This window comes from Pan paniscus, chromosome 14 (assembly GCF_029289425.2).
Source record: "Pan paniscus chromosome 14, NHGRI_mPanPan1-v2.0_pri, whole genome shotgun sequence".
Taxonomy (NCBI): Eukaryota; Metazoa; Chordata; class Mammalia; order Primates; family Hominidae; genus Pan; species Pan paniscus.
The window spans coordinates 43,648,111-43,663,869 of NC_073263.2; the positions used below are offsets into that span (position 1 = coordinate 43,648,111).

The following is a 15,759-nucleotide window of genomic DNA, read 5'->3' on the forward strand; positions in this document are numbered from 1 at the left end:
ATCCATCCCACTGCAGGGCCCTGTTTGTGGAGGGGCTGATAAGTAACCTCTCTCAAGTCAGGTGTAGCTCTTAGGCCAGGAGAGAAGCTAGAAACATGCTGTGGCACCCAGTTCCAGGTCTCCAAAGACCTTGCCTCATTTGACTGGGGGTTGCTCTTCAGATCGAACTGAGGTGTAATTCAGCTTAAATCAACATTCAGGACGAGCCGTAACAAACAACAGCTTTTCATTGCTGCTGTAGCTCCATAAGCCAGATTATCTTAGCAATTAGAGGGTAATTATTGTCTACAATCAGAAGGGGAGAAGTGTCAGAACGAGGCCAGCAGAAGTGGTGACATAATGGATAATTTATTAGATGGTGACTGGATGTTTTTCTCTCTCCAGGCCTTTGTGAGAAAAACACCCAAATGCCACAAGTGCATCCCCAGGGAGCTGCAGGGTGGCAGGAGCTGAGGATGCAAAAACATAATTGCCTTCTATCTACTCCGATTTGAGCTTCATCAAATCCTTTGGCTCCCAAGGCATTCTGCAGCAGATGTGTGCACAATATTCCAGCACTAGGACTTGTGTCTGCGGGTACTGCTCGAGGCCCAAGAGTCTGAGGGTCTGCAAAGCCTCCAAGCCCTTCCCCTTCCTCCCAGGCCTCAGGGCCTGTGCTGGCCACCCTCCTATACAGCCCTTACTTGGCATTCTTGCTAAGTCCTGTGGGGGCTCCATCCTTGACTCTTTTCATTCCACGCTGATTTCTTCTGGGCTCTGCGCCTCAGGGGAGAACTTGCAATGCTAGTAATAAACAAAGAGTACTCATGATAAAAAAATGAATTTTGCTGCCTTAAGAGAGAACAGCAGAGCTTAAGGGCTTTCGTAGGTTTCTGAACAGCCACCTATCTTTTCCGGCCGTTGTCCACCCATGCACCCATCCATTCTGTAAAACTGTTTTGTGCTCACTGTGCTCAAAAAGCAGGAAGGTTTTTCCCCAAGGTAGTTCACAGCAGAGTGAAATACAGACTAGAAACCAGATAAGCACCATGAGGCGATTTGAAGATAAAAGATCATTGTCCTCTACCATAAACCATGAGGCCTTAGGGAGACATGTGTATACTCACACCCTCCGCCATGACAAGGCAATAGCTTATACATGGGATTTCAGCTCCCCCAGAAGAGCTAAATAAGGGAAACCTACTAATGCCAGTGTTTGGTCACATAGAAGGCGCTGAAAAACCCATGGTGACCAAAAAGGCCAGTGGTTGCCCCACCCTCCAACGCACACACACACACACACACACACACACACACACACTCTCTTCTCCAATTTGACCCAGCCATACTATTGCACCTCTCTGACACAATAGGCTGTTTCATATACCTTTGCTATCTTTATGTTTGTCTTCCAGGGCCTGGTCTGCTTGGTGAGACCTCAGCAGCTTTGGAACCTGCTTTTCTAGAGACCTCTCCAGAATCTCCTGGCCAGGTTCAACCTCCACCATTACTGTGCATTGTCCAAATCTTCCTTGCACTTAGCACCCTGGTGCATGTGTGTGTGACCACAGGCCAGCCAGTGAGTGTGCACTTGGAAAGTTCACTCATCCTTAAATCCGTGAGGCCCAGAACAAAAACAATCAGATGTTCTGAAAAGTATCAGTGTTAAATACTGAAGTATCTTCTTGTTAAAATATTCTTCTTGATCTGTCTCTCATATTCAATCATTCACTAACTCAATTTCAGACATTTATTGAGCACCTACTATGTGCCAGACATTATGCTCAGCCTACCTGTCATGGTCTCTTGAAAAGAATCTTCTAAACCTGCATCTTAAAATTACCTTTGGGGATTGTGCTGATAATGTGTATTCAAGTCTTGTGGTGAACAGGAGGAAAAATATATCATCTTACATTTGCACAGGTTATTTATTTGTTATAAAGCAGCTTCAAACTGTTTGGTTAAGACCTCTCACAGTTGAGCAAGTAGAGTTGTGCTGAATTCTAATATACGGAACCATGGGGGGCAACATGGTTTGAAAATCTGAGCTGTGTGTCTTCTCTGGAGAGAGCACATGCATCCACTAGCTCCTGACCCCACTTTGAAACAGGGATGGATAACAAATGGCATCAGTGCCACTCAAAGAGTTGTAAGTGGCAGCCAGCTACTCCTCTGCCTACTGATCACTTTGTGTATTCATTTTCCTCTTTTCTCACTTTGCTCTCTCCCATTTCCTATCTTCCCTTGCTTTCTGCTTTCTCTCTTTCTGATGATTTTATCCTCCCATACATTCATGCCCTTGAAGGGCATTGCTTAGCACCCGCCACTAGGCACTCCTCAAGAGGTTTGCTTCCCCTTTGCTTCTAGGCTGGATTAAACCCACGTTCCAGGATGTGGTATGGGAGGCAGGGAGGGCCAGAACTGGCACAGCCTCTGTGTTCTCGGGCTGCTGATCATTCCATTCCACACCAGACCTTCTGAGGTGAATGAGCTAAAGCAGCGGCACAGGTCTGAGCCATAAACAAGGCAGCACCCAGGAGCAGGCCATTGTTGCTTTGTCTGGTTTGAGCACTCAGCTTTGTACAAGTCAGACAAGACGCCTGGACATGGAGCTTGGGCTCCTGCCCAGGGTTTCATTCTCACTGTCGCAAAGCCACAGATTGGAAGCAGAAAGGCAATGCTTGCTTTCAACCCCAGTGCACACAGAAAAGCCTCCTCAGCCCAGTATCAGCTTCCCTAAACACCACCCAGGGGGCAGTGAATGTTGACTGGTCCTGATTTATTGGAGCAGAAGAGGAAAAGAAATGACAAGCCCTAAATGTCAAGACGAGGAGGTGTGTGACCTGGCCGTAAAGAGAGCTGAGAGTGTGCACTGGGATGGGTCACGTGACTAGGATTCTCAAGCCAGGAGAGACCAGGAGCCAATTCAAGTGGGAGGTGTCAGAAATGCAAAGTCGGCTGTAAAAATGTCAAGAGCAAGGCTGGGAATAAGGCAAAGGGAAGACTGCCTTCTGTTTTGTGGGAGGCAGGTTACAAAATGTTAGGAGTGCACATTTACTTTCATGTGTCTGCTTGGTTGCAAGTCAAATCTGCTGTCTGCTGGAACTCCGGAGAACTGATAGGAATGCAGCATCCAGGAACCTGATCCTACCCCAGGGAGTTCTGATGCTACCTTCCTATGCTGCAGAGGCCTCTCCTGCTGCAGCACTAAGAGAAATTTAGACAGTAAGTCAATCCAGACATGCCCTGTGAAAGTGAGATCTTATTGGCGTGGCTTGCCCGGTGAAAGGTAATGAGGAGTAGCTGAGGCTGCACCTGCTCAGGAGCCCATGTGCTCAACAAGAAAACTCCAAGCTTGCTTCAATTTGGCATTGTTTTTAGTGAACGTTCACTGTTTTAATTCCATTCACTGTTTCTTATTTATTTGAGATGGGGTCTCTGTCACCCAAGCTGGAGAGCAGTGGTGTCATCTTAGCTTGCTGCAGCCTCAAACTCCCTGGCTCAAGTGATCCTCCCACCTCAGCCTCCCCAGTTGAGACCACAAGCGTGCACCCATCTTCATTCTTTGTTTCTTATCCTTGCTGGACTACTGCAGGGGTCCTCCTGGAGATGAGATTCTTCCAACCTGAAAAACTCTATAATTATTTCTGCCAGAGCCAAAATCTTCCTGGTCAATGGCTGAAAGGGGGCAATGCTCAACATGGAAATGCATACCTGCCACGCTTAGCAGGAATCTGGCGGGGCTGAAAACCCACCACATACAAGGCACTCTCAGGAGGCAGGAACTGGGCCACTGTCTTAGTTTCGATTCCTGAAACAGGAATCTAGATGCACATGTTTACTGGGCATATGATCCCCAGAAACACAGTGAGGGATTGGAGAAGCAAGATAGAGAGAGGTGGGTTAGCCAATAAAGGGGGTGTACATGAGCAGGATGCTGCACAGAGCACTTGGGTTTTACTTCCTCTGGAGTCCCTCTCAAAGGCTCAGTGGAAAACACCTCGATTTTCCTGTTGGCAGGGGGTATAAAAAAATGGAGACTTTTTTTTTTAACCAGCTCCATCCTTCATTGGTTAAGGGTTGCTCCAGGCACCTTTAACTCTGATGCTCTTCTGGGCTTCCCCATGCATGGGGCTTAACAAATTTCTGTGGCCAGAGAGAGCCATCAGGCAGAGATGTGGAAGCTTTAGGTAAGAAGCTACAGTGTGTCCATGAAGCTGCAGATGACCTGCAAAGGAACATGCTCCATCCACTTGCAACAGCCATCATGACAGTAATGTCTTCTCATCTGTGTGCCCAAACATGTGCACATGTGCATGCACACACTCACACACACCCACACACACACAAATGCAAATTGTTGTACCTTTTTCTCATTTGCGCTCCCCCTCACCATGACCATGTAAAAATCGAGTCTCCAAATAGTTTCAGCCCTGCTGAGCCATATAGCCTTGCCTTGCAATACGAGCAAGTAGAAGCAGTTATCTGTAGCCTCCCAGGCCCCAGCTACTCCATTGTAAATCCATGCCAGTTTCTAACTTGAGCCCAGCTGGAAAGGCTAGGACTTGCGTTGGCTGTTTTGCTTAAGCCCTGCTGAAGGGCAACATGGGGTGATGGGAAAAACTGGAACAGATGTCAGGAATTTGAGGTTTCTTGTGTCCTGTCCGCCAGTAAGTTACATAACTTCCTTAGTTGACTTCTAGAACTTAGTTTCTCCCTTGGTAGAACTAGAGTAATAATACCTGCCCTATTTGCCTCCAAGAGTTGTAGGAAGACTCAAAAGGAGCCAATTCACGTACCTGGGATCACCTTGACATGGCAGGGATGTTCCTTGCAAAGCCTTATCCTGCTCAATCTTCACCTAATTACATTGGTTTTAGGCTTGAATCAGGGGCCTTGCTGGCTGACCTCTCAAAGCCTCCCTTTCCCTTGTTCCCATGTGTAGCATTCTGTTTTGGGAGCACAGAATGTCCTCTGGTCTAGAGGAAGCTAAGCCACTGTTTGCAATCAGTCCAAGCAGATCAAGTTAAGGACCAGGCCATTTTGGAGGCACACAAGGACTCCTCTTGGCAGATGGGCACGACAGGCTTGCTTGCAGCCTGAGTGGTGAACAGCCCCTTCCATCTTTTCATTTGCTCATATCAAATAGCAAATTCCAGAATCACTATACAGAGTGGTGGATGGGGCAATACAACTTACCCAAAATATTAATAGGCACTCATGAGGGCACCAGCTGTTGTGACTAGTCTGTGTCATTAAGGCCCGTGTGATGTCAACAGAGAAGCCATTGTTGGCTGGACCTGCCCCCACCAGCTCAACCAGGGAGTGTTTGTCAGTCACTTAGGAAGAGCTGCCTTAAAGGGTGAGTGTGGTTCTCAAAGGTGGGAAAAACTAACAATTCTTGAAGAGGACTCAAGGTTTATTGGACCACCAAATACTGGAGTTGATGCTGAAGTCTATAACAATGGTAACAATACTCAGGGTGTATCCATTGTGGGCCCAGCCAATGGATACTCTGGGGAGTAATGAGGGGAGGGGTGTTGAGTCCTTCTACATAGGCTCAGAAAGAAAGGTTCTTATCATCCACTTAGAAACAATGGAAGCAAAGTAACTCTCTGGGACAGAAACTTTGTCGGTCAGGGAGAGGCTTGAAGGAGACTCTAAATGGTTCCCAGAATGAATTCCCACGTAAACCTAAAGAATGCTGATGGAGAGAAGCCACTGCTCATTCTTCTTTTTAAGCCAAATAATATCCTTCTGCCGGAACAGAGTTGTTCTTGGCACTTGGAAGTAAATGTGAGGAGGGAATCAAAACACAACGCCTGAGAGACAAATCCATAAGAAATCTGAAGGCCAGGACGTGGTGAAAAGTAATAAAGATAGAAGGGTCAGTGGCAGGAACAAAGATTAACTGTACCAGAGGAGATGGCGCTTTGGCTCTGAAAACAGGATTGAGCGAAAGCCGGAAGTGCGGCAGAGACGCACGTGTCCTTCGTTTCCACCCTGAAGGCTCAAAGGAAGGCCGCTGCCCAGCCACGTGGAGGCTGCAGGACAGAGTTCTGGAAGCTGGGGCCTCCTTGCCCTAATCCTGGAAGGATATTCCACATCTAAATCACCGAAGCTTCATCCTGTGATGCAGAAGCTCTCCCCTTCTGAACAACCAACACAGGAAGTAGTGAAACCTGGTAGAGAGAATATTATCTTTCTCCACCTTCAGTTATACCAGAACTGCCTCCAGGGACTTTGGCAGGTTTGACAAATGGCAGAAGAATTTAGAAGATTTTCTTTGCTGGCAAAGGGAGCCAATGGTTGGGCACAAATGTGCTGCTGCGGTTGTTTGTACAATGAAACTCTAGATTGTAGGCAGAAATGTCAGGTTCCTTTCAACTCTCTTCAGAGCTAATCTAGTTCCCATGTGCAAACTCAATCTATAGCATTTGGGTAAAGAATACTCAGTCCTCTGCTGTGACAAGAACAAATTCATCACCCACACCATACATTGTAGCTAAGGGCATCATTGTGCCCACATGAATCACCAGGCAGAGACGGCTGCCAACTCTGAAATTCTTTACTCATGGAAGACTCACGTATACTAATGCCGACTATTTACGCAAGCACATTTCTCCAGGTGGCCTGGAGCAGTTTACAAGATGCTGGCTCATTCCTCATCATGCCACTTGGAAGGAGAGCAAAACGTGGGGAAAGAGGAAGGGCCGACATCATCATCTGCATTTTATGTGGGGAAACTGAGGCTCACATAAGCAGTAAAGTGAAATGTATAGACATTTATGAGTCAGAAATCGACCATGGAAGAGGCAAAATGAGCTTATCTGAATCATGAGTGGACTATTTCTTGCCCAACAATTTCATGCAGCTCTTCCAACACAACTGTTTTGATACAGCAGCCTCAAAACAAGCCAAAATTCAGACTCGCTGTATTTGGTTTATAACCAGTTTCCCATCTTTCATTCCTTCTCTGACTTCTACCTGACTTCTGAATTTGGTTGACCCTGTTTTTTTGTTTGTTTGTTTTGTTTTACTTTAAAAGACCCTCAACCCTCCTGGAGTCCTGACCTGCTATTTCTTTCATTTTGAACCTCTACCAGTCCTTTCCTTCATCTGTTACCAATCCATACAACCTTAATGCCTGGAGGTAAGACTGACAATGGAGGGGGGGAGGTGAAGATCAAGGTTGAGATGAAGCTCACAGATGGCCTGCAAGATGCCTATTTTACTCATCATTTATTTTTTAAAAAGCTGAACATTTATCGGCTGAATCTTTGAGCCATACCAAAATATCCTCATGTCAAAATAGCTGCAGTAAAGTGGTTCTATTAAAATAGCTGCCTCCAAAGAACTGAGAGTGGAGATGTCACCTGCTTCTGGCACCTGACTTTGGTCCTCTTCTGCGTGGCATTGCCTTCTGCTCTGCTGGATTCTGGCGTATGGCTCATCAGAGGAGGCACTAACATCAGGGCTGCCTTTTATCTTGCTGATCCAAGCGAGGACTATGTAGGTGTCACAGATGAAACTCGTCCAGAAGCCAAACAGGATGCTAATGGCATGGCCACGTGTTTCCAGCACCCTGTGAGGCAGCTGGCTGGCATCAATCCTCTCCCCAGCCTCCATCCCACCCCCTTCCACCCATAAGCTCTTCTTGGGTCAGAAATGCAATTCTTTGATGGTGCCAGACAGCCAGATGATGCTGGAAAGAAGAAAGAAAAAGAAAAAGCAGGTTTCTAAATTAAGCACAAGGCTCGTTTATAAAAATAAATAGCCACAGCCTAGCAACGTGCTCACAGCTCAGCTTTCCTCCGTAATAAAACCTCTGTGGCTGAAGCCTGGGATGACACAGCCTTCAGAGGGCCCCACGCCCTGGCCCTCCTCATGCCCTGGCCCCTCCCAGGATAATACTCACCTGGAGAGTGCTGACAGTGGTACTTTGGGGGCCCTACTCTTCATTCAAGGCCAACCAAAGGCCAGGCTCCAAAAAGCAGAAGGAAGGCAGAGCTTAATGAGGCCCATGAACACTTACAGACTCTTGGCAGTAACTAATACACCTGTAGCAAAAGTGGTTGAAGTTCCTTGGGCTACTCTGTTGAAATAGGAACTCCTAGTTAAGACCATGTCTTCTTTGTTCACCATTGAACAGTACTCAGCTAAGCACAGGGCACGTATTGAGTACTCAACCAGTATGTGAGGAAAGACTGGTTAGAGGTATAAATGAATGAATGAATGTTGCCATCCCATTATTGATGCTCTCCAAACTCTTCACTACAAATGGAGTCAGTTCCAGAATCCAAAGACAGCATTCTTCTCCTGATTATGACATGCACCAAAGAGGCATCCCCTGAGCTGGATGTTTAAATCAGAGCCCACAGCTGAAGTGAGCATCAAGATGTACTGAGCAAGTGTGGACTCTTACTGATCCAAGTGGTGAGGCTGTTACAATGGGCAAGGGCAGAGGGCATGCGATATGTAGGTAACTATTGTTAGCATTCCTGAATCTTCTCCTGTTCTTTAGGCAGCAGCAGCTCCAAGGGTGAACTGTTGCTCAGCAGAGAAATGGCAGGAAAAAATAGGACATTCGCTTCTGGCCTTAGTCCTGTTGGAACACAAAAAGTGGAGTCTGCAATGCTGTTGGAGGCTCAACAGGTCAAATACATCAGTAATGGGCATGGTATGGCTGGGGTCATACGGAGACAGTCCTTAGAGCACTGAAAATGTGATCATCCTGAATCCCATAAGGATCCTTATGAGGTTAGAAGGGACAATGTGGCTCCACTTTGACGACTGACAGCAGTTGCTCTGGTGAGTTTCTACGTATTCCCTTGTGATCAGAGAGTGGTACAGGACAGCATGTCAAAATCGTAAACCACCATCTCAGAGCAAGGCCCCTTAGTTACAATATTAAAAAGATCAGAGAAATTGGCACATAGCATCATTTAGAAATCTGTCTTCAGGCATCTTTGTCTGGCCTGGCTGGAAACAGTAAAACCATATTTATGTCATTGAGAAAAAGGTTCTTAATTAAATTCAAATGTATAAGAATATATCGTAGGTCTATTTTTGGAACAATAATCTGGGAACAAAAAAAATCTAAACAGCAACAAAACTTGTACAATAGCATTTAGCTTCAGACAGCAGCATACAATAGAGAAGAAGGAGTCCTCATAGACTCTGGACTCTTAGATTGATTCAATCCCACAAGCTAGAGCACCAAAGTCATGGCACTGGGACATTTAGGAAGAGGAACTCTAGCAGTGACCTGATTAGGAGACAGCTCCAGCAGAGAGTCAGCACATAGACTGGCCAAGCTGCCCCCAGATCTTTGGTGATATCTCTTTGGTGGAGATAAAGGAAGCCCTTTCCAAAGCAGACCAATTATGGCATCCACAACCATAGTCCCTGCTCCAGCCTAGTGAGGACACAGTATGTTCCATAAGTCCCTAAGGCTCTATGCCCAGGGCTCCCACTTCTGACACGGCTGCTCAAGGATAAGACCCCACTGACCCCATTCTCTATGGAGGGTACAGAAATCCATAAGAACAGAGTCCAATACTCAGCTCTGTGACCTTAACTACTTGGAAACTGATTTTCCTTGTTCATAAAATGGAGAGAGTAAAAATAATGCTTTCTATCTCCCAAGAGTGTATGAGGATCAAATGAAACACTATTATGTTCAAGTGTTTCCCAGTCTGCAAGCTATTGTTCCATGTGACCATGTTTTATAAAATGTAAAGGTATACAGTGAGAAATTTGCTTCTGATGTGAGGATTGAGACTTCCTTTGTCACAAACTTTTAGGGTGCTGTCTGGTTCCATCTTATTCATAATACTATTTTTTTTTTCAGAGACCCCTAGCCATTTCCTTGGCTTCAAATACCAAAGACCTAGCATTTCAAAATTGTGTTTCTGTAACTGCTTCTTTCCTCTTACAATCCCTCAAAAAGTGCTGCAATTCTAGAATGCATGAGGAACCTTGGGGCTCACAAAGTCCACCACTTCACTTTGCAGATGTACACACAGAGGCACAGAAAGTTTAGGCACTTGTCCAAGGTCACCTGTGGAGTTTCACTCACCCTATCCTCAGCTTCTCCCACAGCCTGCCAGTGTCTGCCCTCCAGTGGGTCTTTGAGGGCCACAATTCAGATTCCACTCTTCTGTAGCTGGGACATCTATCTTCTGCCCTCAGACATCAGAGCTCCTTGTCCTCAGGCCTTCAGACTCCAGGGTTTACACCAGCAGCATTCCCCCGCTGGTTCTCAGGCCTTTGGTCTTGGACTGAATTACACTATCAGCTTTCTTGGGTCTCCAGCTTGCAGGTGGCATATTGTCACTCCATAATTGCATGAGCCAATTTCTATAATAAATCCCTTCTTAGATAGATAGATAGATAGATAGATAGATAGATAGATAGATAGATAGACAGACAGATGGTAGATAGTAGATGCATACATACATACATACATACATACATACATACATATCCTATTGGTTCTCTTTCTCTGGAAAACTTTGACTGATACAGATTTTGGTGCTACACTCCCTCAATACTGACCATATTTTCCCACTTTTAAGTGAGTAATTGTTACTTAAGCTAGGTGTGTTATTTAGGATGTGAGGGATGGGGAGCCGGAGGATGGTAGACAGTTGAGGGCAAGTGGATTAAAGCATGGCAGTAATGGGAACAGGCACCTCTAGTGATCATGATGCCTCATCTTAGATTATACCTTTGGAATCTGCCTTTTGTTTTTGAAAAAATAAATATATAACCATTTCATTTTTATAGTTATTCGTAATAATTTGCTTCCTCACAGAAATGGCAGAATACATTCATGCAAAGCATATAAATGCACCCAAGTTGTTGCTGAGTTGTTTTAAAAGAATGTATTAAGAAGTAGGATTTGTTAAGTGACAATTCGTCTACCATCGGCCCACCTTCCTCTCTGCAGATGACCTTATGTCTACCCAGTAAAGAAAATATGAGGTTATTTTGTGTGAAACACCCCCATCACCCCTACACCTACCTATCCATATGAAGCCAAATTCTCCTCCTCCTTCCCTCCTCCCCAAACCACCTACTCATACAAAGAAGGGTCTTTCTTTCTGTCTGTAATTACAAATCTACATGTGTGTTAGACCTACGGTGACCAACGATCCTGGCTTACTCAGGACTGAGGAGATTTCTGGGACACAAGACTTTCAGTGTTAAAATCAGGAATATTCCTGGCAGACTGAGACAAGCTGGTCACCCTGGTAGGCCCCATACCCTCACCCAGGGACCTTTCTAAACAAACCACGATTGAATGAATTGATACTAAATAGCAGCGAATTGCTATGTGAGATTGGTGGTCAGGAAGATAACTAGAAGGGATGAATGAATGAAATGTAGTGATTTTTTTTTTAATTAAAACCATCATGAATATGTTGGGAAAAACCCGGAGGAGGATATCCTATTATCTAGACGAGCAGAAGAGCAGAAAAGTTACACTAAAGAATTTATATAGAGATGTAGATCCCATTCACTTGATGGTTAAGTCAGGGCAATCCATATTACATAGGAAACAGACCATAGTATTGCTTTACAACTTTCTAACTTCCTGTCATACATTTGTTAAAAATTATAACATCTGCTACATAGGTTAAGTTGAAAGGAGAATCTTCTTATGGCCACACGTGACCACCTGAGTGGCCTCATGACCACTGAAACTACCTAGACTCCTGAGGACTGAGAGGGTCAGTATTTCAGCTCACATGTGACCCACTGACTACATACCACTATGTGGCTGGTTGAGAATCTTTGAACTATAGGATTATAGCACTGTGGCCTAAACAGGCAGGTCTAGACTCTACTCCATCACAAATCTGAAATCTTGACCCACATTCTCCCTAGGTTTCTGGTGAAACTAGCAAAGCCTAGGAGGTCAAACTGCCTCTGATAACCCCATATTGTGAAGCTTCCTCAAAGGCTATTTCTTGAAATGGAACCGGTGTGGCTTCCTGTTTACATTTCCCCTTCCTTGGTCCAGGTTTATGCCACATACTCACAGAGTTGCAGCTTGAGCAATGACTTAATGACTTTGGGCAAGAAGGAAGTAATCCTACGCTACACTCAGCTTATACTCAGTGGTTGACCTGAAATAAGATTAAAAAAATTTTAAAGATGTTGCCAACAATTTAAAAATTCAGATATTTTTCATTAAAAATTCAGATAAGCTGCCTCCTTTCAAAAAAAGGAAAGATCTAGAAGCTTGGGGCCATAGTTTTCCCATGGGCACAATCATCTAAGACTGAGGGCCTGATAGTCCAGCAGACAGGTGTGTTGGCTGCCAGGGTTCAAATTCCATCCCTGCTAATTTACAGTAACTGTATTCATGAATGTACCCTCTTAGAGCCTTGGTTTCTCATCTTTAAAGAGTGTTAAACTAATAGTATTAATTTTTGTACACAAAAAATGCTTAAAACCATCACATATTAATCATTCAATAAATGCCAATGGTTTTCCCCCAACACATACACTTACACAGGTAGCTTTACTGTTTTTCTTACCTTCATGGTCCCATGAGCATAACTGCTAGTCTAGATAATTAAACTAAATGAGTGTGGCAACTGTGATACTTCAAGTCACTAGGAATAGCTTAAGTCCACATCCTTTCCTGGGTTGACTGATCGCCATCCCAGCATGACACATGTCCCTTCTCTGTCTCTGAGTTCCTTCCTCATCTTGGTGGAGCCCATAATGAGGCCTGACAGCAGGGCAAAGGACACACAGCCAAACAGGGCCTCAGATTTCCTAATTAGAGGTTTCTGGACAGAAGAAACATGGTCCCTTAATTGCTTAAGAGTGCCTCATCCACTTTCTAACATTGATTCTTTCTCTACCACTTTGCCTTCCCAGTCCTCCCATAGGTATAAGGGGAAAATCTTTTGCAGAATTCACTCAGCAAGTCAATCAACAAGAAGACACACATCCTTGGGGAACAAGGGGTGCTTTCCTCACAGAAAGTTGTTTCCAATAAACCAATTTCTGCTGCTTAGCAACCTTGATGATGCCTTTTCCACAATTACAGCTAAATAGAATCCTCTATTGTCTACAGGAGATTAAGTGTATGCTTTCATGAGTCAGAAGAAAGTATCAGAAAAAGTTGTACTCAAGCTTTAGATGAATGTAAAAATACTGCACAAGGAGCAAAAACAGGAGGCATGCCCTGGTTGTGTTGTATGATGAATATAGCTATTTTATTCATGCTTTGGGGTTTGATGTTTGTTTTGGGAGTTAGTCGTAAAGAGCTGGGCTGTTCATTCATAGCTGAGTAGATGGAGTCGTGATACCGCCTCCTTGTTTCTCTCAAACTAATAATTAAAGCTGTGATTACATCTTACACCAAACTAAGGGAGGGACAGTGGAACTCCCTGGAAGTGAGGAAGAGATTTTGAGGCAGGTTAGATGTTGCAACTGTCAAATCCCACAGTGTAGTCATTATGGTAAGATGAGGTGAACTGTGAGCCAGCCAATAAGAACAGCTGCTGAGTGGTACCATTTCCAATCACGGTCATCTCTTGGTTCTGTCTAGGGAGGCAGGGCAGGGGCGAAACCAGTCCCGCAATTCCTTTTTACAAAGTTTAACACACTGGTTGACTACGCCTCCTATTGCTGAAAGCATGGAAAATCCTTTGTCACAATTTCCTAAGCTTCTAACCATATATTTCCCTAATAACCAAATGTGCCTGTTTCAACAAAGTCAATCAGTTAAAGAACAATATTTGGAGAGAGGAACGTTTGGAGTGAGAAAGGAGGGCTTCCCAGAAAATTCAGCATCTTCTTTATAACTTTTTCTTTTTTTTTTCACTTGATCTAGCAAATTTTTATTGCATGCGTACTGTGTACCACATGTGAAAACAAAAATTAACACTTACCAAGCTAAGACATACTATGTGCCATGCTTACTGGGTGGCTCATAGTTCACCTCATCTCCTTACCATCATGACTACACTGTGGGATTTGATAGTTGCAACATCTAACCTGCCTCATCCATGCACTATTGCTAAACCCTTTTCATCCATCACGTCATTTACTCATTTATATAACCCTATGAGAGAATTATCCTTATTCCCCCATTTTACAGATGAGGAAGCTAAGGTCCACAGAGATTTAGCTATTTACCCAAGGTTAATGGCAAAGCCACGATTCAAATACAGATAGCCTGGCTCCAGAGCCTGGGTGCAGTAAACTTGTTCCCCACAAAGTTTGTTTCTGGGTTCTCTGTTCTGTTCCATTGGTCTATGTGTCTGTTTTTATGCTAGTACCTGCTGTTTTGGTTACTATAGCTCTGTAGAATAATTTGAAGTCAGACAATGTGATTCCTCCAATTTTGTTCTTTTTGCTCAGGATAGCTTTGTCTATTCTGGGTCTTCCATGGTTCCATATAATTTTAGAATTATTTTTTCTATATCTGTGAAGAATGTCATTGGTATTTTGATAGGGATTGCATTAAATCTGTAGATTGCTTTGGATAGTATGGACATTTTAATAATATTGATTCTTCTAGTCCATGAACTGGAATATCTTTCCATTTTTTGGTGTCCTCTATAATTTCTTCCATCAATGTTGTATGGTTTTCATTGTAGAGATCTTTCATTTCTTTGGTTAATGTAATTATTATATATTTTATTTTATTTTTAGTTATTGTACATGGGATTACTTTCTTGATTTCTTGTGAAGATTAGTTGCTGTTGGCATATAGAAATGCTACTGATTTTTGTATGTTGATTTTGTATCCTTCAGTGTTACTGAATTTGTTTATCAATTCTATTAATAATAGCTTTTTGGTAGCGTCTTTAGGTTTTTCCAAATGTAAGATCATATCATCTGCAATGAGGATAATTTGACTTCTTCCTTCCAATTTGAATGTCCTTTATTTCTTTCTTTTGTCTGATTGCTCTAGCTAGGACTTTGAGTACTATTTTGAATAAAATTGGTGAAAGTGGGCATTCTTGTCATATACCAGATCTTAAAGGAAAGGCTTTCAGTTTTTCCCCATTCAGTATGATATTACTTGTGCATCTGTCATACTATATGGCTTTTATTATGTTGAGGTATATTTCTTCTATGCCTGGTTTTTTGAGGGTTTTAAAATGAAGGCATGTTGAATTTTATCAAATGTTTTTTCCACATCAACTGAAATGATTATATGGCTTTTGTCCTTCATTCTGTTGATATATCAAATTGATTGATTTGTCTATATTGAACATCCTTGCTTCTCTGGGATAAATCCCACTTGGTCACAATGAGTGATTTTTTAATACGCTGTTGAATTTAGTTTGTTAGTATTTTGTTGAGGATTTTGGCATCAATGTTCATCAAGGATATTGGCCCGTAGTTTTCCTTATTTGATGTCTTTGGCTTTGATAGCAGAGTAATACTGGCCTGATATAATGCATTTCGAAGTATTCCCTCCTCCTCTATTTTTTGGAATAGTTTGAGTAGGATTGGTATTAGTTCTTCTTTAAATATCTGGTAAAACTCACCAGTGAAGCCATTGGGTCCCCGGCTTTTCTTTACTGAGAGACCTTTTATTATGACTTAGATTTCGGTACTTGTTAGTCTGTTCAGGTTTTGGATTTCTTCATGGTTCAATCTTGGTAGGTTGTGTGTGTCTAGGAATTTATCCATTTTTTCTAGGTCTTCCAATTTATTGGCATTCAGTTACTTATAGAAGCCTCTAATGATTCTTTGAATTTCTGCAGTTTGGTTGTAATGTCTCCTTTTTCATCTCTG

At 43.4% G+C, this 15,759-nt stretch overlaps 1 protein-coding gene and 1 long non-coding RNA gene across 8 annotated transcripts in view; one reads left to right on the forward strand and one right to left on the reverse strand.

The window, feature by feature from the left end:
- The window catches only part of LOC103784280 (uncharacterized), a 197,688-nt gene that overhangs the window by 110,013 nt on the left and 71,916 nt on the right, over positions 1-15,759 (forward strand). The window contains exon 4 of one of the 5 annotated variants that reach the window (XR_004665888.4): positions 385-818. The exons of the other annotated variants lie outside the window; for them this stretch is intronic. This is a non-coding gene — a long non-coding RNA (uncharacterized LOC103784280). Of the gene's footprint in view, positions 1-384; positions 819-15,759 lie in introns of those variants that run through there. 5 annotated transcript variants of the gene reach the window in all.
- SMIM2 (small integral membrane protein 2) lies at positions 684-13,003 on the reverse strand. Of its 3 annotated transcripts, XR_008620592.3 has the most exons (3): positions 7,898-8,961; positions 4,779-7,684; positions 684-783 (listed from the first exon to the last, which is right to left on the reverse strand). XR_008620592.3 is itself a non-coding variant. In XM_057299661.2 (2 exons), exon 2 carries the CDS (start codon positions 7,606-7,608, stop codon positions 7,222-7,224), a length of 387 nt encoding a protein of 128 aa, XP_057155644.1. In that variant the 5' UTR covers positions 7,609-7,684; positions 7,898-8,156; the 3' UTR covers positions 7,094-7,221. The 3 variants fall into 3 exon arrangements, 2 of the variants coding, with proteins under 2 accessions (XP_057155644.1, XP_054952666.1); XM_057299661.2 differs by lacking the exon at positions 684-783 and having other exon boundaries at positions 7,094-7,684; positions 7,898-8,156; XM_055096691.1 differs by lacking the exons at positions 684-783; positions 7,898-8,961 and adding an exon at positions 12,531-13,003 and having other exon boundaries at positions 7,222-7,684.

What these genes read in the sequence shown, in the direction of transcription:
- SMIM2 (XM_057299661.2), bottom strand. Translation starts at nt 7,608, where the DNA reads ATGGAGGCTGGGGAGAGGATTGATGCCAGCCAGCTGCCTCACAGGGTG.